This window comes from Callorhinus ursinus, unplaced genomic scaffold, assembly GCF_003265705.2.
Source record: "Callorhinus ursinus isolate GAN/ISIS: 27379988/994484 unplaced genomic scaffold, GSC_fseal_2.0 scaffold76, whole genome shotgun sequence".
Lineage (NCBI taxonomy): Eukaryota > Metazoa > Chordata > Mammalia > Carnivora > Otariidae > Callorhinus > Callorhinus ursinus.
The window spans coordinates 1,751,040-1,770,501 of NW_027397138.1; the positions used below are offsets into that span (position 1 = coordinate 1,751,040).

The 19,462-nt window shown below is 43.8% G+C and overlaps 1 protein-coding gene across 1 annotated transcript; it reads right to left on the bottom strand.

Annotated features, from left to right (window-relative positions):
• Positions 1-16,678: 16,678 nt before the first annotated feature.
• Positions 16,679-19,462, bottom strand: FUT4 (fucosyltransferase 4). The gene has a single exon (XM_025893845.2). It carries the CDS (start codon positions 19,073-19,075, stop codon positions 17,585-17,587), a length of 1,491 nt encoding a protein of 496 aa, XP_025749630.1. The 5' UTR covers positions 19,076-19,462; the 3' UTR covers positions 16,679-17,584.

Genomic DNA, 19,462 nt, shown 5'->3' on the forward strand with positions numbered 1-19,462 from the left:
AGAAAGAAAGAAAGAAAGAAAGAAAGAAAGAAAGAAAGAAAGAAAAAGAGAAAGAAGACAAATTACTAGGATCAGCAATAAAAGAGGGGACATTATGACTGACCATACAGAAATAAAGAGACATAAAAGAATACTATGGGGCTCCTGTGTGGCTCAGTTGGTTGAGCGACTGCCTTCGGCTCAGGTCATGATCCTGGAGTCCCGGGATCGAGTCCCACATCGGGCTCCCTGCTCAGCAGGAAGTCTGCTTCTCCCTCTGACCCTCTTCCCTCTCGTGCTCTCTATCTCTCATTCTCTCTGTCTCAAATAAATAAATAAAATCTTTTTAAAAAAAAGAATACTATGAACGATTATATGCCAAGAAATTAGATCACTTAGATAAAATAGACAAATTCATAGAAAGACAATGTACTAAAGCTGACTCAAGGAAAAGTAGGCAGTATGAATATATCTGTAACAAGTTAAAAGACTGAATCAATCAGTAATCAAAAACTATCCTCTTCCCCCGCCCCCCCAAAAAAGCCTAGGACCAAATGGCTTCCCTGGTGAATTCTACCAAATACGCAAAGAAGAATTAATAATGATTATTTACAAACACTTCCAAAAAGAAGAGGAGGGAACATTACCCCACTCACTCTGTGAGGCCAGTATTAATCAGACACCAAAACCAAAGATATCACAAGGATAGAAAACCCAGTATCTGCATATAGAAACAGAAATCCTCTACAAAATATAGCAAATTAAATCCAACAACATATAAAAATAAATATACACATGACCAAGTGGAATTTATTCCAGGAACGTAAAGCTGATTTAACATCCAAAAAAATCAATTAATGTAATAAAACATATTAATAAAAAAGAAAAACCCATGCTTACCTCAATAGATAGAGAAAATAGCATTTGATAAAATCTGAAACTCTTTTATGACAAACACTACTCAACAAACTATTAATAGAAGGAAATCTTCTCAATCTGGATTAAGGGCATTTATGAAAATCTTACAGCAAACATCATACTTAATGGCAAAATACTGGTTACTTTCCTCCTAAGATCAGCAATAAGACACAGTTACTTCACATAAAGCCTGGTTCAACATTCTAGTTTTCATAATCTTATTGACCCTGACATGTTTACATGCTCTCAAAACTAATCGCAGCCTGAGTGAGGGCCTCAAGACTGGGTTTTGGTACCACAGTTTGTGGGACTCCTGAATCAAAAAGTCCTGGGAATTTCTCTTCACCACCCCCTGACCATTTTACTCACTCTTGTGCAAAATGCTTTGGCTCCCTAGCTAGGAGCTGAACAAGGGACCCACGCCCTTTGGTGACTCTTTAACTTGATTAATTGGCCTGTTGCCTCGGGGGATTGCTGGTCAGGCTTCTCGTGATAATCCCTGCCTTCTAACTTCCTGAGTTTCTCCAAACAGGGGTAAATAGAGTAGACTTGTTTGGGGCCCTTTAATGTTGGTAGAGCAGTAGGGAGTCCCTTTGTCCCACCTAACATTAGGTAGTGCTGTATTAAATTGGTTTAACCCCATCAATATCCATTTTATTCATCCCATTTTTTTTTTTTAGTAATCCCCAATGTGGGGCTTGAACTCATGACCTTGAGATCAAGAGTCACATGCTCCTCCAACTGAGCCAGTCAGGTGCCCTTCTTTATCCCGTTTTTAAATAAACATCTAAAAGATTTCCACCCTACGGGAATGAGATAAGTCTCCTGACCTACCCCTTTCTGTTTCCTCTTTGTTTCACTCCTATCAATACTTGCTTTATTCACTTTCTTTCTTCTTTTTTTTTTAAGATTTTATTTATTTATGTGACAAATACAGTGAGAGAGGGAACACAAGCAGGGGGAGTGGGAGAGGGAGAAGCAGGGAGCTGAGCAGGGAGCCCGATGTGGGGCTCGATGCGGGGGTCGATCCCAGGACCCTGGGATGATGACCTGAGCCGAAGGCAGACGCTTAACGACTGAGCCACCTAGGCACCCCATTCACTTTATTTCTTAGTAACTGTTTTAAAATGTCCACCACTAGGCAAGGAGAACGTTCCTGGGTCACAATGGAGCTTAGTCATTGAGGGGGATTCATCGGGAGGGTGGCCGAGCCTCTTAACAATGCACCCAAATCCAACAGGGCTGCTCTGTTCCAATCTGTTTCATATAGTAGTGTTCCACATGAAGTTTTATTTAAAAACTAGATTCTCCTCCTTAAAAAACAGGTGTGAAAGCCATTCAGATTGTCTTTTGCCTTACTTTTGAGCAAGAAACTACTTAAGGAATCCTACACAGAAGCTTAAAGATTTAGAATGGCAGTATTCCATCCCCCTGCACTCAAGACAGTGCACAGTGAAAACAAGTGGCCTTGGAGTCCAAGAGAATCAACCCTAGCTCTGCAGTGATGAGATATGTGGCCTTAAGCAAGTAATTGGCCCCTTCATTATCTGTAAAATGGGGATCATAAAAGTTAACTCACAGGAGTGTTGTGATTGTAAAATGATTAATAGCCAGTAGCCAGCTTAGATGGCCACATAGCAGGTTCAGTAAATTTCACCCTCTCTTTGCTTCTTTTCCCCCTTAGGGCAACCCCTCCGTACTTTCCCTGGAAAGGAATTTCTTTCCTACTCTATGGTGCAAAACCCATTTTCTCTTCAGCTTCCAGCAAAGATAAAAGATGCTGGATATCATCTTAAACAATGAGCCCTCATGTGTTACAGAAAATTATTTTATTTATTTTGTTATTTGTATACTTACTGTTCCCTCCACATGGTTCCACCGGGAGAACTTGAACTTTGTATGCTTGATACTTTATCCCCATCAACTAATCTGGTCCCAGTACCTGGCAAAATTATTTGCTAGATGATTGAAGATGCTTGAAGACCAGGAGAAAACTCCCCATAGCTTTTTCTTCTCTGGTTAATACTGTCCCATTGCTTCACTTTTTTTTTTTTTAATAAAGAACTTGCATTCCAACTCTTTAATCATATTTCCCAAATGACTCAGCAATTTTGGCAATTATGAAAGCAGATTTACTAAAGTAAGACAAAATCATTCACTCTCATGCATTATGACACATGGAAACTTACATCTTGCTTACTTAGTTCAACTTGCTCACTGCTTAGAGTCTAGTCAGGGGGTAGTATACTTAATAAATAAAGCAAAATATTACATCAATAATTCCAAAAGAATGCAAATGGAATTTCAAGCTGAATGGTAGCATTGCCAAAGCTGTCTAAATAACTGTGGTTTGTGGTTTATGGTATATGCTACGGCCATACAGGACCTTGGTAAACCTTTAAAGAAGGAATAGAGTATGACTAATTTCCAAGAGAGCTCTGTAGTATTTTCAATTATTTTATTACTTCATGAAATAATGAAAAAAGTTTAGAACTTTATTAGTCATTCTAGAGGACTGCTGGCAAATAAAATGCTTTCAAGTAGAATAAGGCAGATGTAATGAGTAGAGACATTTGTTTATTTTTCCAAGAAGAGTTTATTTGTTAAGACTGGTGGGAGGAATAAGTGTAATATGGAAAAGTATACAAAAAAAGAAGCAAATGGATTTATTAAAAAATTTTTTAAATGTATCTGCATTCCTAAGGATTCTTTGTTCAGATATGTATGGAGCATGATAAACAGAAGCTCATTTAAAAGTGTAACTCAGAAGGTAGTGCAGGCAAAGTGTTTATGCCCTGAAAACTAAAATAGATACACAGCTAAGTGGAAATAAAGAACTCTGTAGTCAGTCTCACTGATTTGCCTTACAGAATAAGAATTAAAGAGCAAAGTTGCCTATACTATATGAATTAATGATCTTAATATCATATCAGTCCTTCTCAATAAATGAATAACAGGACTTGCCTGGTTATTTGTATGGAGTTGTCTACTCCAACCTTCCTAAGTGTCCTGGCCCAAACAGTAGTATTGACTTAGGCCAAGAATGGTCCCAGGCAAAGTGGGCACATAGGCCATGTTTATCTCCTGGGTAAGAGTATCTTGAACCATTTTCTTTCCAGTACATCAAGAAAAAGGACAGTATTGTCAGAACTTTAAATAACAACAACAAAGAAGAAGAATGTGGTGGTAGTAACTAAGTCAACAATAAAATCATTTCTTGGGGCACCTGGGTGGCTCAAATCGGTTAAGCATCTGACTCTTGAGTTCAACTCAGGTCATGATCTCAGGGTCATGAGATTAAGCCCGGTGTTAGACTCTGTGCTGGGCATGGAGCTTGCTTAAAATTCCCTCTCCCTCTCTCTCTCTCCCTCTTCCCCTCCACCACCCCACTTGCATGCTTTCTCCCTCTCAAAATGAAAATAATAATAATTTCTTATTTTTTAAGACATAAAAACCTGGGAGATTATGGTTAAGTGGCACAGTTCAAAGGACAAACTTAACCCATCTCTTACCATATGATCCAGCTCTTTAGTATTTACCCAAAGGAGTTGAACACTTATATCCATGCAAAACCTGCATATGGATGTTTATCAAAGCCTTACCCATATTCATAACCGCGAAAGCCCAGAAGCAATCAAGATGTCCTTTGGTAGGTGAATGGATAGAGAAACCATGGTATATCCAGACAATGGAATATTATTCAGTGCTAAAAAGAAATGGGCTCTCAAGCCATGAAAAGACATGGAAGAATCTTAACTGCATATTACTAAGTGAAAGAAGCCAGTTTGAAAAGGCTAATACTGTATGATTCTGACCATATGATATTGTAGAAAGCAAAACTATGGAGACAGTAAAAAGATCAGTGGTTGCCAGGGGTTTAAGGGGTAGGGGGATGAATAGGTGAAGCACAGAGGATTTTTAAGGCAGTGAAACTACTCTGTATGATACTATAATGATGGATACATGTCATTACACAGTTGTCCAAACTCATAAAATGTACAACACCAAAAGTGAACCCTAACGTAAACTACAGACTTTGAGTGATTATGATGTATCAGTGTAGGTTCATCAGTTGTAACAAATGTATCACTCTGGTGGGGGACACTGACAATGAGGGAGGCAATGCATGTGGTAGGGAGGGGACATCTGGGAAATCTCTGTACTTTCTTCTCAGTATCATGACCTGAGCCAAAGGCAGATGCTTAACGACAGCCACCCAGGTGCCCCTCCTCAGTTTTGCTGTGAAACTAAAACTGCTCTAAAATATAAAGTCTATTGAACACGTACACACGCACACATAAAGAACTTGTATACAGAATACACAAAGATTTAATGGAATGCTATTCAGCAATAAAAAGGAACTACTTAAAATAAGACGAAATCAGAGAGGGAGACAAACCATAAGAGACTCTTAACTATAGGAAACAAACAGGGTTGGGCGCCTGGGTGGCTCAGATGGTTAAGCATCTGCCTTCGGCTCAGGTCATGATCCCGAGGTCCTGGGATCGAGTCCCGCATCAGGCTCCCTGCTCCTTGGGAGCCTGCTTCTCCCTCTGCTTCTCTCTCTCTCTCTCCCCCCCTCTGTCTCTCATGAATAAATAAATAAAATCTTTAAAAAAAAAAAAAGGAAACAAACAGGGTTGCTGGAGGGGAAGGGGGAGGGGGATGGGGGAACTGGGTGATGGGCATTAAGGAGGGCACGTGATGTAATGAGCACTGGGTATTATTATATACAACTGATGAAGCCCTAAACTCTACCTCTGCAACTAATAATACACTATATGTAAATTAATTCAATTTAAATAAAATAAAATGTTTTTAAAAAAGGAACTACTGATACACGCAATAATATTGAAGTGTGTCAAATGCATTATGTTAAGCCAAAGAAGCCAGATTGAAAGGCTACCTAGTGCTCAGTTTTATTTACGACATTTTAGAAAAGAGCAAAATATAGCAATAGAAAACGGATCAGTGCTTGCCAAAACCAGGTGGTGGTGGGAGAAACTGTGCCCAAAGAGGCAGGAGGAAGATTTGGGGAATGACGGAACTTGATCACAAGACTTGCTTCCTGGATCCTGGAGGGGCCATTGGCAGTGCTGCGCCATCAGAAACACTGGAGTGAATTACTTGAACTAACTACATTTCATTAGGCTTTGGACATGCAAATGAGCACGGGGAAGTGAACACCTGAGATGGCTATCTGCTCAGAAATCTGTTTGTAAAATGAGGAAGCAGCTGCAAAGGAAGGCCATGGCTCCTCTCTGGCATTTAATCTAGACAAACCAACCCGAAGCCTTTGATGGTTCCCTCCCCTTTTCGGAAACAATCCAAAATTCTTAGCTTCGGGCGCCTGGGTGGCTCAGTTGGTTAAGCGACTGCCTTCGGCTCAGGTCATGATCCTGGAGTCCAGGGATCGAGTACCGCATCGGGCTCCCTGCTCAGCAGGGAGTCTGCTTCTCCCTGTGACCCTCTTCCCTCTCGTGCTCTCTATCTCTCATTCTCTCTCAAATAAATAAATAAAATCTTTAAAACAAACAAACAAACAAACAAAATTCTTAGCTTCATTTACAAGGCTTTTCATGATCAGATTTGCTCTCTAGAATGATTTCTTGCGCCCCGCACATCCGTCCTGCCCCAGCACACTCTTGTCTCCTTGTCCAGAATGACTTAGAGTTCCTGTAACTTACCATATTCTCTCAAACTTACAGACTTTGCCTATGCTGGCTCCTCCTAAATACATACCTCTTCTCTTCACTTCCAAAAGTGTACTGGTAACTCCTCTTCGCACTTGAGGACCCATTCAAACATCTCTAAATCAAGGGACACCTTCCCTGATCTCTGCTCACTCTCGATACCCATGCTGAAGCAGACACTCCTCTTCTGTGCTCCCATTATGTATGCTTCACACATTCCTGTGCCCTGATTCTAATCAGGCCACTGGAAAATTGTTGCTTCATTTGTTTCTGCTTCTAGACTGTCATCTCCTTTAGGGCAGGAACCATGTTTTTCACCTCTGTGTCTGGAGTCCAGCATGATACCTGTTCTGTGAAAATACGTATTGATTACATGAATGGCTGAATGGATTCTTGGATGGATGTGGATGGATGAATGATGGCTAGATACATAAATAAAAGCTATAAAATAAGCATGTAAACATATGTTTCTCTATTTCTTGTTCATTAAAAAATCTGATTGACTGATTTTGGATTTCTAGTTATCCCACCACCACTCACTGTTTTCAGGTATGAAATGCATACCGATTAAGTTAGATTATAACAACTGTAGAAAATAGTACATAGCAGGTTGGAGGGGACTTACATAGTTTAGCATTGCTTGGCTGTGGATCATCTATATGGCAGAACCATTCAGGAAATACTAGTCTCATGGCTTAGACAATATCAAGATAACCAGCAAATCAGATAGTCATCACATACTATTCCAACTTGATCATGGTTCTATAGGCCCACATTTAATCTCAAAAATAACATCAAGTAACTGAAATATAACTGTAATTCTTCCTCCTCTGCACTGAGGAAAAGGAGAAGTGGCAGGAATGGGCACAAGAGGACATATGCTCTACTTAGATAATTACCGGGGACAGAGAGCTAGGCTTAGATGAATGAAGCAAAATGAATAAATTAAGTAATTATGCATGAGGGGGAAATGTAAAAATTAAAAAGTACTTTTAAAATGTACTTTTGGGGCACCTGGGTGGCTCAGTCGGTTAAGCAACTGCCTTCGGCTCAGGTCATGATCCCGGAGTCCGGGGATCGAGTTCCGCATCAGGCTCCCTACTCATCAGGGAGCCTGCCTCTCGCTCTGACCCTACCCCCTCTTGTGCTCTCTCTCTCTCTCACTCTCTCTCTCAAATAAATTAAAAAAAAGAAGTATCTTTAAAAAAATAAAATAAATAAAATAAAATGGACTTTTGGTATAACAATGCTTTCTCCCAGATACTCTTAAACTTAATAAGTTAATATACAATTCAAGTAATATAAGTGATAATGATAAATATGCATATAATATGGTATGAAAAGAAAAGCAACCAATTGTCAGGCTGTTATTATTAAAATACTGTTGAAGGTCAGTGCAATAATTTTGAGTTCTGCTAATTGGAACTATTGCTCAAATTTGGTTATAGCTTCTAGTTATTTGTGTTTGCTTACAATTTAAATAATATAAAACCTATTAATAATAGGAACATAATTCTAGAACAAAGATGCCTTAGATATGAACATAATTCCAGAGTTATGACTCTATAACAAATAGCTGATATCTAAGAGATAGATAACATTCTACTGTTCCAGTTTTAGAGAAGCCATGTAAGAAATCCATAAATCCATACCACATCAAAATCCATACCAAGATCAAAATTCTGTAGATCGTTACCAAATCCCTTTGCAAAGCTGCTTTTTTTAGTATTATTCAAATTTTTTAGATTCAATCCAAGAGAGCATCTCCTGAATACAGTAAACCCTCAATCCCTAAACTTCTGGTTCTCTAAAAGCATAGAAATAATCAAAGCCCCTAGTGGGCAGCTCAGCAACATCTCTCTGCACCACCCCCAACACACACACCCCTCTTCTTTCCATTCACTCACAGCCAAGAGGGTTTTGTCCAACTTGAATTGGGGAATGCACCACAGATGGCATAAACTTTCAATCACCAATCCATGAGCAGGGAGGCTGTCTTCCAAAGTTACGGTACCATTTTAAAATCCAAAATTAGGAAATGGGGATAAATATGCATCCATGACAAAATCTTATAAATTGGAGGATCTGGGAAAGTCTAGCGCCATGGTTACAGAAAGTCGGCACCTGAAATCAATGCCATCTTCAGCTACACTTTGCTCAAGAGCCAGCACTATTTTGTCATGTGGCCAGTATTTGCTGTCCTTCTACCCCTGAGAATGCAGAGAACTAGAAAGCTAGCATCATGATGAGGAACCTGGCACCAGAGCGACCAGCCGAGAAGAGCAGTTGTGTTTTCCAGCCTCTCCCACTGCGGCCCTGCTCAGAAGACCTGGTATCTTCTCTAGCTCTTACCAGGTTCATCCCTCAAGGGACTGGACCCCATTTCCTGCCCTCCTAGCATGGGACTGTGCACCATCCTGCTTTAAACCACATGGACCGACCATCTGAAGTAGCAAGGTTGGGGCTACCCGCCTGGCCCCTTGTCCTGTCCACCTGGAGACTCTTGTACTTAGTCCAGAAGATCACAACTGCTGTTAGCTTGTGCCAGTCCTCACCAGGAGGTCTCCAGGCTCTTGTAGATGCCATGGTAAGGGTTGCCAGCAGCCAACTAAAGGCATTGCCTCTAGTGAGTGAGTTGGCTGACCTTGTCTAACCAAATGTCTTTCCAAATGTCCAGACATGGAAGTCCCGGCAAGCTTCCTGGTAAGCCAGTGCCAAATATATGTCCCCATATTCCAAACTGAGAGTAGTTAGGAAGATTGCATGTATCAGTAGCTGAGGACTAGTGAAACTCATGTAAACTAGGACAGAGGGGCATACATCACAGTCACTGCAAGACTTAGACTTAATGAAAAGCAGGATACTATAATGAAAGAAAGATTTGGAACCAATGGAGCCAGAATCCTGGCTCAGGTATCATCTGCATAGTTGTACATGATTAACCAGTTTGATTCTGTTTTCTTATCTCTAAAATAGGGCTAATGACTGCATTTGCTAGCTATTGTTGCATAACGAATACCTCCAAACCCTAAAACAATAAACATTATCTCACAGATTTTGTGGGTCAGGAATGCAGGCGTGGTGCACCTGGGGACCTCTGATTTATGGTCTCTCTGATGTTGCCGTGAAGATGTTAGCTGGGCCTGGGGACTCATCTGAAGGCTCAGCTTGGGGAGAATTGCTTCCAAGCTCACTCATCTGGTTGGCAGGACTCAGTTTCTCTTAAGCTGATGGACTGAGGGCAACTCAGGACTGAGGTCTTCCTCAGTCTCTTGCCATAAGGCAGCTCACATCATGTCAGTTGGCTTCTCTCAGAGCTGGCAAGCTAAAAAGCAAGAAAGGGCTCCCAAGACAGAAAACCAGACTTTTAATAACCTTATTTCAAAGTTTCAGCCTTGCTCTTCTGCCACATTCTATTCATTAGAAATGAGTCCCTAAAGGGGTGCCTGGGTGGCTTACTCTGTTGGGCATCCAACTCTTGATTTCAGCTCAGATCATTATATCAGGGTCGTGGGTTCGCCCCCCACCCCACCATGGGGAGTCTGCTTGTCCCCTTCCCACTGACCCTCCCTCTGCTCCTCCTCTCTCAAATAAATGGATAGATCAAATCTTAAAAATAAATAAATAAATTTGAGTCTGTAAATCCAGACCACACTCAAAGGGAGATAGTTACACAAGGGCGTGGATACCAGGGGCCAGGGACCAATGGGTGTCATCTTAGAGGCTGCCTACCACTAGGCCTTCGATGTAAAGGGGAAAAATATATGGAAAGCACCCTGTGTTTAGTAGGAGTCTAATAAGTAATAAATATTAGTGAACTTCTGGCAAGCAATTCCTGTTTAAAAGCCACAAATTTGTACCTCTCAAAGGAGCCATGATAAATTATTAGATAAGATTCATTTTTATCTAAGGACTTGATCACTGAGATAATTGTGCTTAATTGTATCTCAGACTAAGTTTCAGGTAGTGGAACAGAGATTTCTGAAATGTTTGCCTAAGCTTAGGAGAACGAGAAAAATCATAGGGTAAGAGCAGGTGTTCCTAGTTGCTAGGAGAGCAAAATCCCTATAGAGATTAGTCATTTTGAAAGCGACACTTCATAATGACATTTATTTTTAACGTAGTATTAGTGAAAATAATCAGGTAAGTGTTGAGACCAGAGGCTGTAGCACTTGTATTTTGGGGGAAGAACATCAGAAAGACTTAGCGTGTGATCTCACAAGAAATGTTTGTATAATGGGTCGCCTGGGTGGCTCAGTCCAACTCTTGATTTTGGCTCAGGTCACGATCTCAGGGTTGTGAGATGGAGCCTTGAGTCGGGCTCTGCACTCAGGGTGGAGCCTGCTTAAGATTCTCTCTCTCCCTCTCCCTCGGCCCCTCCCCTTGCTTGAGTGCTCTCAAAATAAACGGAGTCTTTTTTTTTTTAAAGAAATGTTCATTAAGTGTTGTTGAATAGCCCATTTCTCTCCCCTCTTAAAAATAACTCAGATTAAAATGTTTAGCACTCATGATCTAACAGGGCAATGTTTTTTAGTATATTTAGATAAAATTCAGTAATTTTTTAAAAAAAACATGAATTCGAGGGGCACCTGGGTAGCTCAGTCAGTTGGGCATTTGACTCTTGATTTTGGCTCAAGTCATGATCTCGGGGTCCTGGGATCAAGCCTCAAGTCGGGGAGGAGAGTCTGCTTAAGGATTCTCTCTCTCTCTCTCTCTCTCTCTCTCTTTCTGCCCCTCCCCCTACTCCCACCACATACACTCTCTCTAAAATAAATAAATAAATCTTTAAAAAAATGAATTCAAAGATCTCAAAAATCCAATCCTTTACAACTTACTTGAAATAGTTTTATCATAGGGTTCCCCATGAAACTAGTAAGTCCATCCAATGCACTGAGTCTCTTATTTTCCTCTGACTCTTCTTCAAAGGAGTCATTTGGTGATTATGGTTACATAAAAAAATAATAAATTTCTCTACAAGTAGATACTGAGTGCACTTGAAGTATGCCAACTGGGAATTAAAAACAAAAGCAAAAACAAAACCAAACAAAACCAACCAACCAACCAAAAACCTTCAACGAATGTGAGTTTTCCAAGATAAAAAAGAAGTATTCACAAGAGTTCAAGAATCTCTTGTAATGAATCAGGGGACAGTTTTCTGTTTCTGCTGAAATGTTAGTGTACTCCTTGTTAAGGTCCTGACTCTCCCTGTCAGTGAGTGCAGGCTTCTTGATTTCACTTCCCATGTGCCAACAGAGGCTGTATTTCAAGCTGGAACAAAGCTTTCCCTTCAGAGCAGTGCACCGAATGGAGGGTTTACTCTGTTCCCTCATTCTCTGCGCATCTGTTCCTCCTTGGTCCTCTTTCTGTGTCAGTTAGCCCTTATCTCTCCCTCCTTCTTTTCCATCTGCTCTTCTCACTTTCTCTTCAAACACTTCTTACTTGTTTGCCCCAATGTCTTTGTTTTTTCCTTTTTTCTCTTCACTCCCCACATATGCTCACCAGCTGTCCTACTTTCTGGTGCACACTCCTTTTCACTCATTTATTATTCACTCTTGAGTACTCACTACTGAATCCTCTTTTCTTGTCACACCTGGTCCTACTCTCAGCGAGCCAGCATCAGTGTTCACAGTCTGTACTGAAATGAGCGTGTCAGTGTGTGTGTGTGTGTGTGTGTGTGTGTGTGTGTGTGTTGGAGAAAGGAAAGCGGAGAAAATATTCAATGTTTTTCCCTTTTCAATAATTTGAGCATCAGCTGTTAAGAGGGATGCCTCTGCCCACCATCCTGTTCCCAGTCTTTATTCCACCTCTTTTAAAATGGCATTACTTAGCTTACTGAACAGGAGATAAAGACAGTACATAGTGTGTGTTGGGGCACTTAGTAAAATAAATTGGAGCGAGAGAAAGGAAAACACTACTCATGCCCTTGGAGACAAGTCACCAGGTTAAAGTGAAGAAGCCGGGCAAGAAAAATAAAAGGACAGGCTGAATTGGACCAGGCACAACTCAGAAGGCATAAAACCGTCACATTTTAGTCACTAATCCAGGAGGACTGATGAACTTACAGAAACCCCTCAACCAGGAAACACCCCACGTGTCATGGTTGCACACATTAGTGCCTGGAGGACGTACATTATAAACAAGGAGTCGCTTTCCATCTCAACACTTTAATCATTTTATCAAAATAATCTGAACATGAATACATACTTGATTTGTTATTAGAACGTGTAGCATAAAAGTCCCTGAGACACATCCAAAAAGAACTTGAAATGTATTCAATGCAATTATTCACCATACTGATTACCAAGAACTTGGCTCCCTTCCCTCATATCTAAGGCATGTGACACTTTAATATATGTGTGTGTGTCCATAAATATATACATGCATGTTTTAATGCTAAATCAGTCTCCCTCTCTGCTGCCTAGTTTTCTGCCAGTTTACTGCGGCTGGGTAGCAAGTCTTTTCCAGACTGTAAGGAAGGCACATGGGGGGGTGAATCAGTTCCTAAGCCCTGGGGTGCCAGTCGGCAGAATGATGGCAAGTGAAACTAGAAGGTCCCCAAAAAAGACTTTGTCCAACTCCGTCATTTTGCAGTTCAAGTGACAGAGGCTCAAAGGGGCTGTGACTTGTGACAAGCACAACTGGTTCTGCCACTGTGACCGTAACCTTAGGCTGGTCTGGACTCCTTCCTCAGTAAAATGGACTGGTGATAATCACAGCTAACTTCTTCCAGGTGCTTCCTATGTGCCAGACACTGCACTGAGGACTTGAAGTGTGATCTAATTCTCCCAACACCTCCATAAACTATAGATGATTACCTTCAATTAGAGATGGGAATATCAAAACACAGAGGGCTTAGATGATGTACCCGAGATAAGACAATTAGGTAACGTTGCAAAGCTGATCTAGGAACCAGGAATATCTGCCTCCAAAATTCGATTCCAATTCTTAAATCCCTTCTAAGAAATACCCACCAGGTAGGTTCTCAGATTCCTTAAAAGTCTAAAAGTCTAGCACAGCGTTGACAAACTATGGCCAAATCCAGGCACCCCATCTGTTTATGTATTGCCAAAGGCTGCTTTTGCGCTCCATCAGCAGAGGTTAGCAGCCGCAGAGACTGGATGGCCAGCAGAGCCTGAAATATTTACTCTGGCCCTTTACAGAGAGTTTGCTCATCCTGTTCTAGAACGTTGAAAATTTAGAGTATACTCTAACTGTGCAGCACTTCACCGTGTACGAAGCACTTTGGGCCACATAATCACATTTAATCCTCATTCTGCTGAGGCATTCATGCATTATAAAGGAGGAAACTAAAACTCAGAGAGTTTCAGTAACTTGCCTAATCAGGATCACAGGGGCAGAAAGTGGCAGAACCACATACCCAGGTTCTGACCCCAAACTGCAAACTCCTTCCATGAAGCCATCCTGCCTCCTCTAACTTACTGCCAGGGAAGGGCTTAGAAGCTGGAAAGGAGTGTGAATAGTGAAAGCAAGTCAGCCTGTCTTCCCGATCCCAATGTCATTCCGGGTGCGCTCATGTCATTACAGTCATCAAGCGCCAAAAATATGAAATTTGTAATAAATTTGAAAGAAAAGTTTATGCCTTAAAGGGAGGGCATGACAATCATAGAAAAGACATTTTTAAATATATATGATGCCTTCATATGCATTCTTATATGAATGGATATGAATTTTAACCTACTCAATTTAGAATATGAAAAAAAAATGAGCAATTGCTTTATTTCTTTTAAGATTTTATTTATTTGAGAGAGAGAGAATGAGAGAACGAGCACATGAGAGGGGGGAGGGTCAGAGGGAGAAGCAGACTCCCCACCGAGCAGGGAGCCTGATGCGGGACTCAATGCGGGACTCGATCCAGGGACTCCAGAATTATGACCTGAGCCGAAGGCAGTCGCCCAACCAACTGAGCCACCCAGGTGCCCGCAACTGCTTTATTTCTGTCTCTGAAGAGATCAGCCTAAAAATTCTGCTCATTCTATACCCAAAATTTGCACATGAATAAAAATGCAAATATACCTTCTTTATGCTAAATATTTAATAAAGGTGGTTAGTTTTAAATAGACTTACCACTAAGAAGAGCATCAGTAAAGTAATAGTTACTCATGTAACTATATAACTCAATTTTTTTTTTCAAAGAAAGCCAGGTGCTTCCTCCTAGTCTGCAAATTCAAGTTCAATCTAAATAACAACGGTGATTCTTGAAATAATATAGTCTAGCTTTAGAGATATATTTGAAATACACAATATGAGGTCCCTTTTTGTTTCAGAAATATCCTGAAATATATGTTGAGATTTAATTTTACACATACAAATGGATATGGAGGAGCCTGAAATCACTGCAAAAAATGAAGGAAAAAATTTATCTTTTGACAACTGACTGCTATATGTTAGGCACCTTTATTTATTTTATTTCCCCTAATGCTCACAATGAACTGTGAAGTATTGTCCTCCTTCATTTTTCAGATAAGGAATCTGAGGCTCAAGGTTATTACTAATTTGCAGAGGTCACACTAGCTGGAATTAAATCTAAGCCAGATTACCTCCAAAATCCACTCTCCCACTGCCACATGTAGATTCCCAACAACACCAAGATCATTGGCCAATACCTCATAAATACTCATTTTAAGAATAGAATTTTTCTGGGCACCTGGGTGGCTCAGTCAGTTAAGTATCTGACTTCGGCTCAGGTCATGATCTGAGTCCGCTTCTCCCTCTGCCCCTCCCCCCGCTAGGGCTCACTCTCTCTCAAATAGATAAATAAAATCTTTTTAAAAAAGAATAGAATTTTAACTTTTTCTTTTTTGGCTGGCTGATACTTTGTAATTCCACCCACACTATAGTATTTAAATAAGGAAATTTTATCAATGGGCTTTAATTTCTCCTTTTAAGGAAAAGAAAGAACTGAATAAAGAATTGGATTTTAGTGAGCTTTTCAAGTGAGTCTGCAACAAATGAGCAGAGAGAAAACTTACTTTATGATTCAGCTAATTGTCCTAATCAAGTGCATAGTTACTGTTTACAGCAGAACTTTATATAAACCTAATTAATCTCGGACCGTACCCACAATAATCAGTCACTGAGGGTCCTTATTATAATAAATCGAGGATTTCTTTATATTGTATCTATATTAGATGATGGATATTACCTGAACCTATTGCAACAATCATTTCACATTCTATGTAAACCAACCATCATGCTCTATGCCTTATACTTATACAGTGACATGTGCTAATTACTTCTCAGTAAAAATGGAAAAAAATAATCATAGATCAAGGAGAAAAAGAAACCATTGTTTGAGGCTGTAAATCAACTGGCTTTCTAATAACTGACCTATGGCCCGTATTACATTAAAGAATGTCACTTTAAACAAATAGGTTCTGTCAATTTATCAAAGTTACTTACTTGTAGGCAGTGGCAGATTCGAGGAGCCTTAAAGGAAAGGACCTTCCTTGCCTTACACATTTGTGTGTCTTTCCTGGCACCTACAGCCCAGTGTTTGGCACAGAGTAGGGCACAGGGTGACACCTACTAAGTAATCTATTCATTCAACAACTTTTCAAGGCAATGCATATATTTTCAAAGTTGGCCCCATGACACAGTCTCAAGGTCACTAGGCATGTGAGGATGTACTGTACTACCATGTAGACCAGGAGGGGAACTTGCTGGCCCCAAGGAAAGTTGCAGATTTAGATTTTAACAAAAGCCAAACCTCACTGCAGGCACTAATTTAGTTTCATTTCCCAGCAACTAAACATTGCACTAAAAACTGCGGGGGGGGGGGGGGGAAACCAAAAAAAAAAAAAAAACTGCCATTAACAGACACCACGAAATTTTTTTCCTCTTCCATGATTCCACAATGCGGTACAGTCTCTCTCCTTGTTCTGCAGACAGGTAATGCCAGCAACCCTGGAGGACGGACATTCCTGCTGAAATTTCAGGATGGACATTCCTCCTGAAATTTGTTAATTAATTAACAAATAAATTTTGTGGAGAATGACACCGTGGCTTCCTTCTCCTCTGTTTGTAAACACAGGCTGGTTTTCTGGAAAGAGGGAAGAGATTGCTTCCACTTTATTTTCATATCTGTAATTTTAATGTGCTTTTGAAAAATTTTAGGTTGTAGAAAAACAGACACAGAGGAAATAAGTTAGGAGATGATGATTCACATTGCAAAGGGATTCTCCATAGGGTTGCATTAAATACTAAATTCTCCTAAAGCAGTGAATTTGGGACTTGATTTAAAAGCAGCTTTCCAAAAATACATTTCCAAAAAATACATTTGTAAAAGTGAGGTATACCTATAGATTCATCTTAACTCTCCTTCGAGGACAATTTAGCATCTTCTTTGCACTCACAGGGCAGGGGAACAAAAAGGACTTGTTAAGGAACAGTCAAGGGATTCTTGGACCACCCTCCTCATCTTCCTTAGGAGATGAGGCTTTTCAGAATTCGCCCCAGACAGAGAAAGACCCACTTGTGGCCCTAGTCCTGTCACTGTTCTGCAACAAGGCTCCTTCTAAAAGCATGGGCTTGCGGCGCATCGGCCCAGTGAAACGGGCGTCAAGGAGCAGTGTGTGTGAATTTGGATTCCGCACAGACCACAGGTATGGCCTGTGGCCCATGAGGAAGGTCAGAGCAACTGACTCAAAGGCTTCTGGTAGGTAGGCTGTTTCCTCCCCTCTGCACAGGTTACAAGGTGAGGGAGGACCCCCTTCTTCACAGGTGAACACTGATGTCCATCTACAGCAGACAGAGCCCAACTGCTCTTTGTGCAAAAAACCCATGAGAACCGGGAATCCTTCCCACCCCGTCTTTGTGCTGAATAATATCGATTGGTAACGACCATTTCCCCACAGAGTACAAATGAATGTTTGGAAAACTCCGTCCCATGATACAGGTGTCAAGGAGATGCCCCGCTGAGGCTCCAAAAGCTGAGGATTTGACCTCCCTGGGTTACACCGAAGGCAAGAGCGGCTTCACCGCTCAAACCAGTGAGCCAAGTTGCGTATGCTCTTGGGCCGGTCCCCGGCGGTCTGCACAGCCTGGCAGACCCGGCACCAGGGCTCGTCCCAGAAGGAGATGATGTGCACCGCGAAGCTCCTGCGCCAGTTGAAGTAGCGACGGTAGACTGATGGGTTTCGGTCGAGGAAGAGCAGGTAGGCGGCCAGGGAGGAGGCACTAGGGAAGTCATCCACGTGGATGAAGGCACCGCGGGGCAGGAAGCGCTCATAATTGGCACGGTTGGGGCCCAGCACCACCGGCACGCTCCCGGCCAGCAACGCGTTGCGCCAAAACTTCTCGGTGATATAATCCAGGTGCTGCGAGTTCTCGAAGGCCAGGTAGAACTTGTAGCGGGCCACTGTGTGCAGGAGACCAATGTTGGGCACCGGCCGCCCCGGCCCGCTCCTGCCGAACACGTCCACCGCCACGTGCTGGCTCAGCTGGTGGTAATAGCGCACCCGGGCCTGGCGCTCGTCCCAGTTGCTCACCACCCAGGCCACCAGCCCCCGTTTCCGGGCGAGCGGCGCAGCCAGGGCCAGCGGCGGGTCGCTGGGATGGGTCCTGGGGTAGAGCGAGCCGTAAGGCACGAACACGTCTGAGTCGGCCCGGTAGGAGACGGTCCAGTTGAAGAGGTTACCTGCCAGGCTTCGCAAGCCCGGGGAGTGGGAGGGCGACTCGAAGTTCATCCACACCCAGCGCTGGCCCGGGGGCCTGAGGCCCGAGATGGCCAGGGCTTCGGCCGCCGCCACCCCCTTGTCCAACACCCGCAACTCCAGCCCCTCGGCCCCGCGCACCTGGACGTCCCAGGGCGGGGGCCAGTCGGGGGGGCCCTTCACGAGGTCCCGGTGGTGGAAGAGCACCGCCTGGGCCTCCGCATAGGCCGCCCGGTCGGTGAGCAGGCGGCAGCCGCTGATGTTGAAGCGCAGCCAGCAGTCCGGCGGCCGCCTCGCGCGGCTCTCGCGCCGGGTGAAGGGTTCCCACCACAGCAGCACGCCCACCGGCCGCCGCGGGCCGGAGGACGGCCGGGGCAGCGGCGGGCCGGAGGACGGCCGGGGCAGCGGCGGCAGCTGCCTCCAGCAGTAGTAGGCGGCCACAGCGGTGCACAGCAGGCCAACAGCCACCAGCGCCGGGGCGCTCCGCGCAAGCCCCAGGCCTCCGCGCCGCGCGAAGAGCCAGCCGCCTGCCGGGCCCCACGGCGCCCCCATGGCGCGCGCAGGCACCGCCGCCGCCTCTCGCCGGGCGTCTGCAGGCGTCGAGCAGCAGAGCTCGCTCTCATGGTGCCGCTGCGGCTCCGCCCGTCTTTGCCGCTCGCCGCTGACCCTGGAGCGGGAGAGGGCGGTCCCGGAATCCCGAAGCTCGCGGATGTGGCTCTCCTCCCCGCGAGTCCCCGCAGAGCGCGCCACCAGGGCGAGGTGAGCGGGTCGGGCAGCCCAGCCCGGGGCGACCCCGTCCCTCCCCGCCACCATGCCTCCAGCCCGATCCGCGCGGCCGCCCCGGGCGTTTCCTGCCGCGCCTCCGCCCGCCCCCACCCGCCCCAGGGCTCGCGGACTAGCGGCCGCGCGGCCTAGGCCCCCTCACCCTCTCCTCGGGATCCCGCCTCAGGGGGGTCCCGGGCCTTTCTGCGCGCGCCCAGCGCCCTGGCCTTAACTTGCCCGCGGCTCCCTCCCAGCTGCGCCCCGGCGTTCGGTCGCGGTGGCCTGCACCCTCGCCTGGCACAGGAAGGACCCGGTTCACCGCAGCGCGCGTGCAGAGGGCGCTAGAGCAGGCGCGCGGGCTCCTAGGGAAGGCGGGCCCGGGGTGCGGAGTCCCCGGCAGGGGGACGGAAGATCGGGTCCTCTTCCTTCCTCACCCGC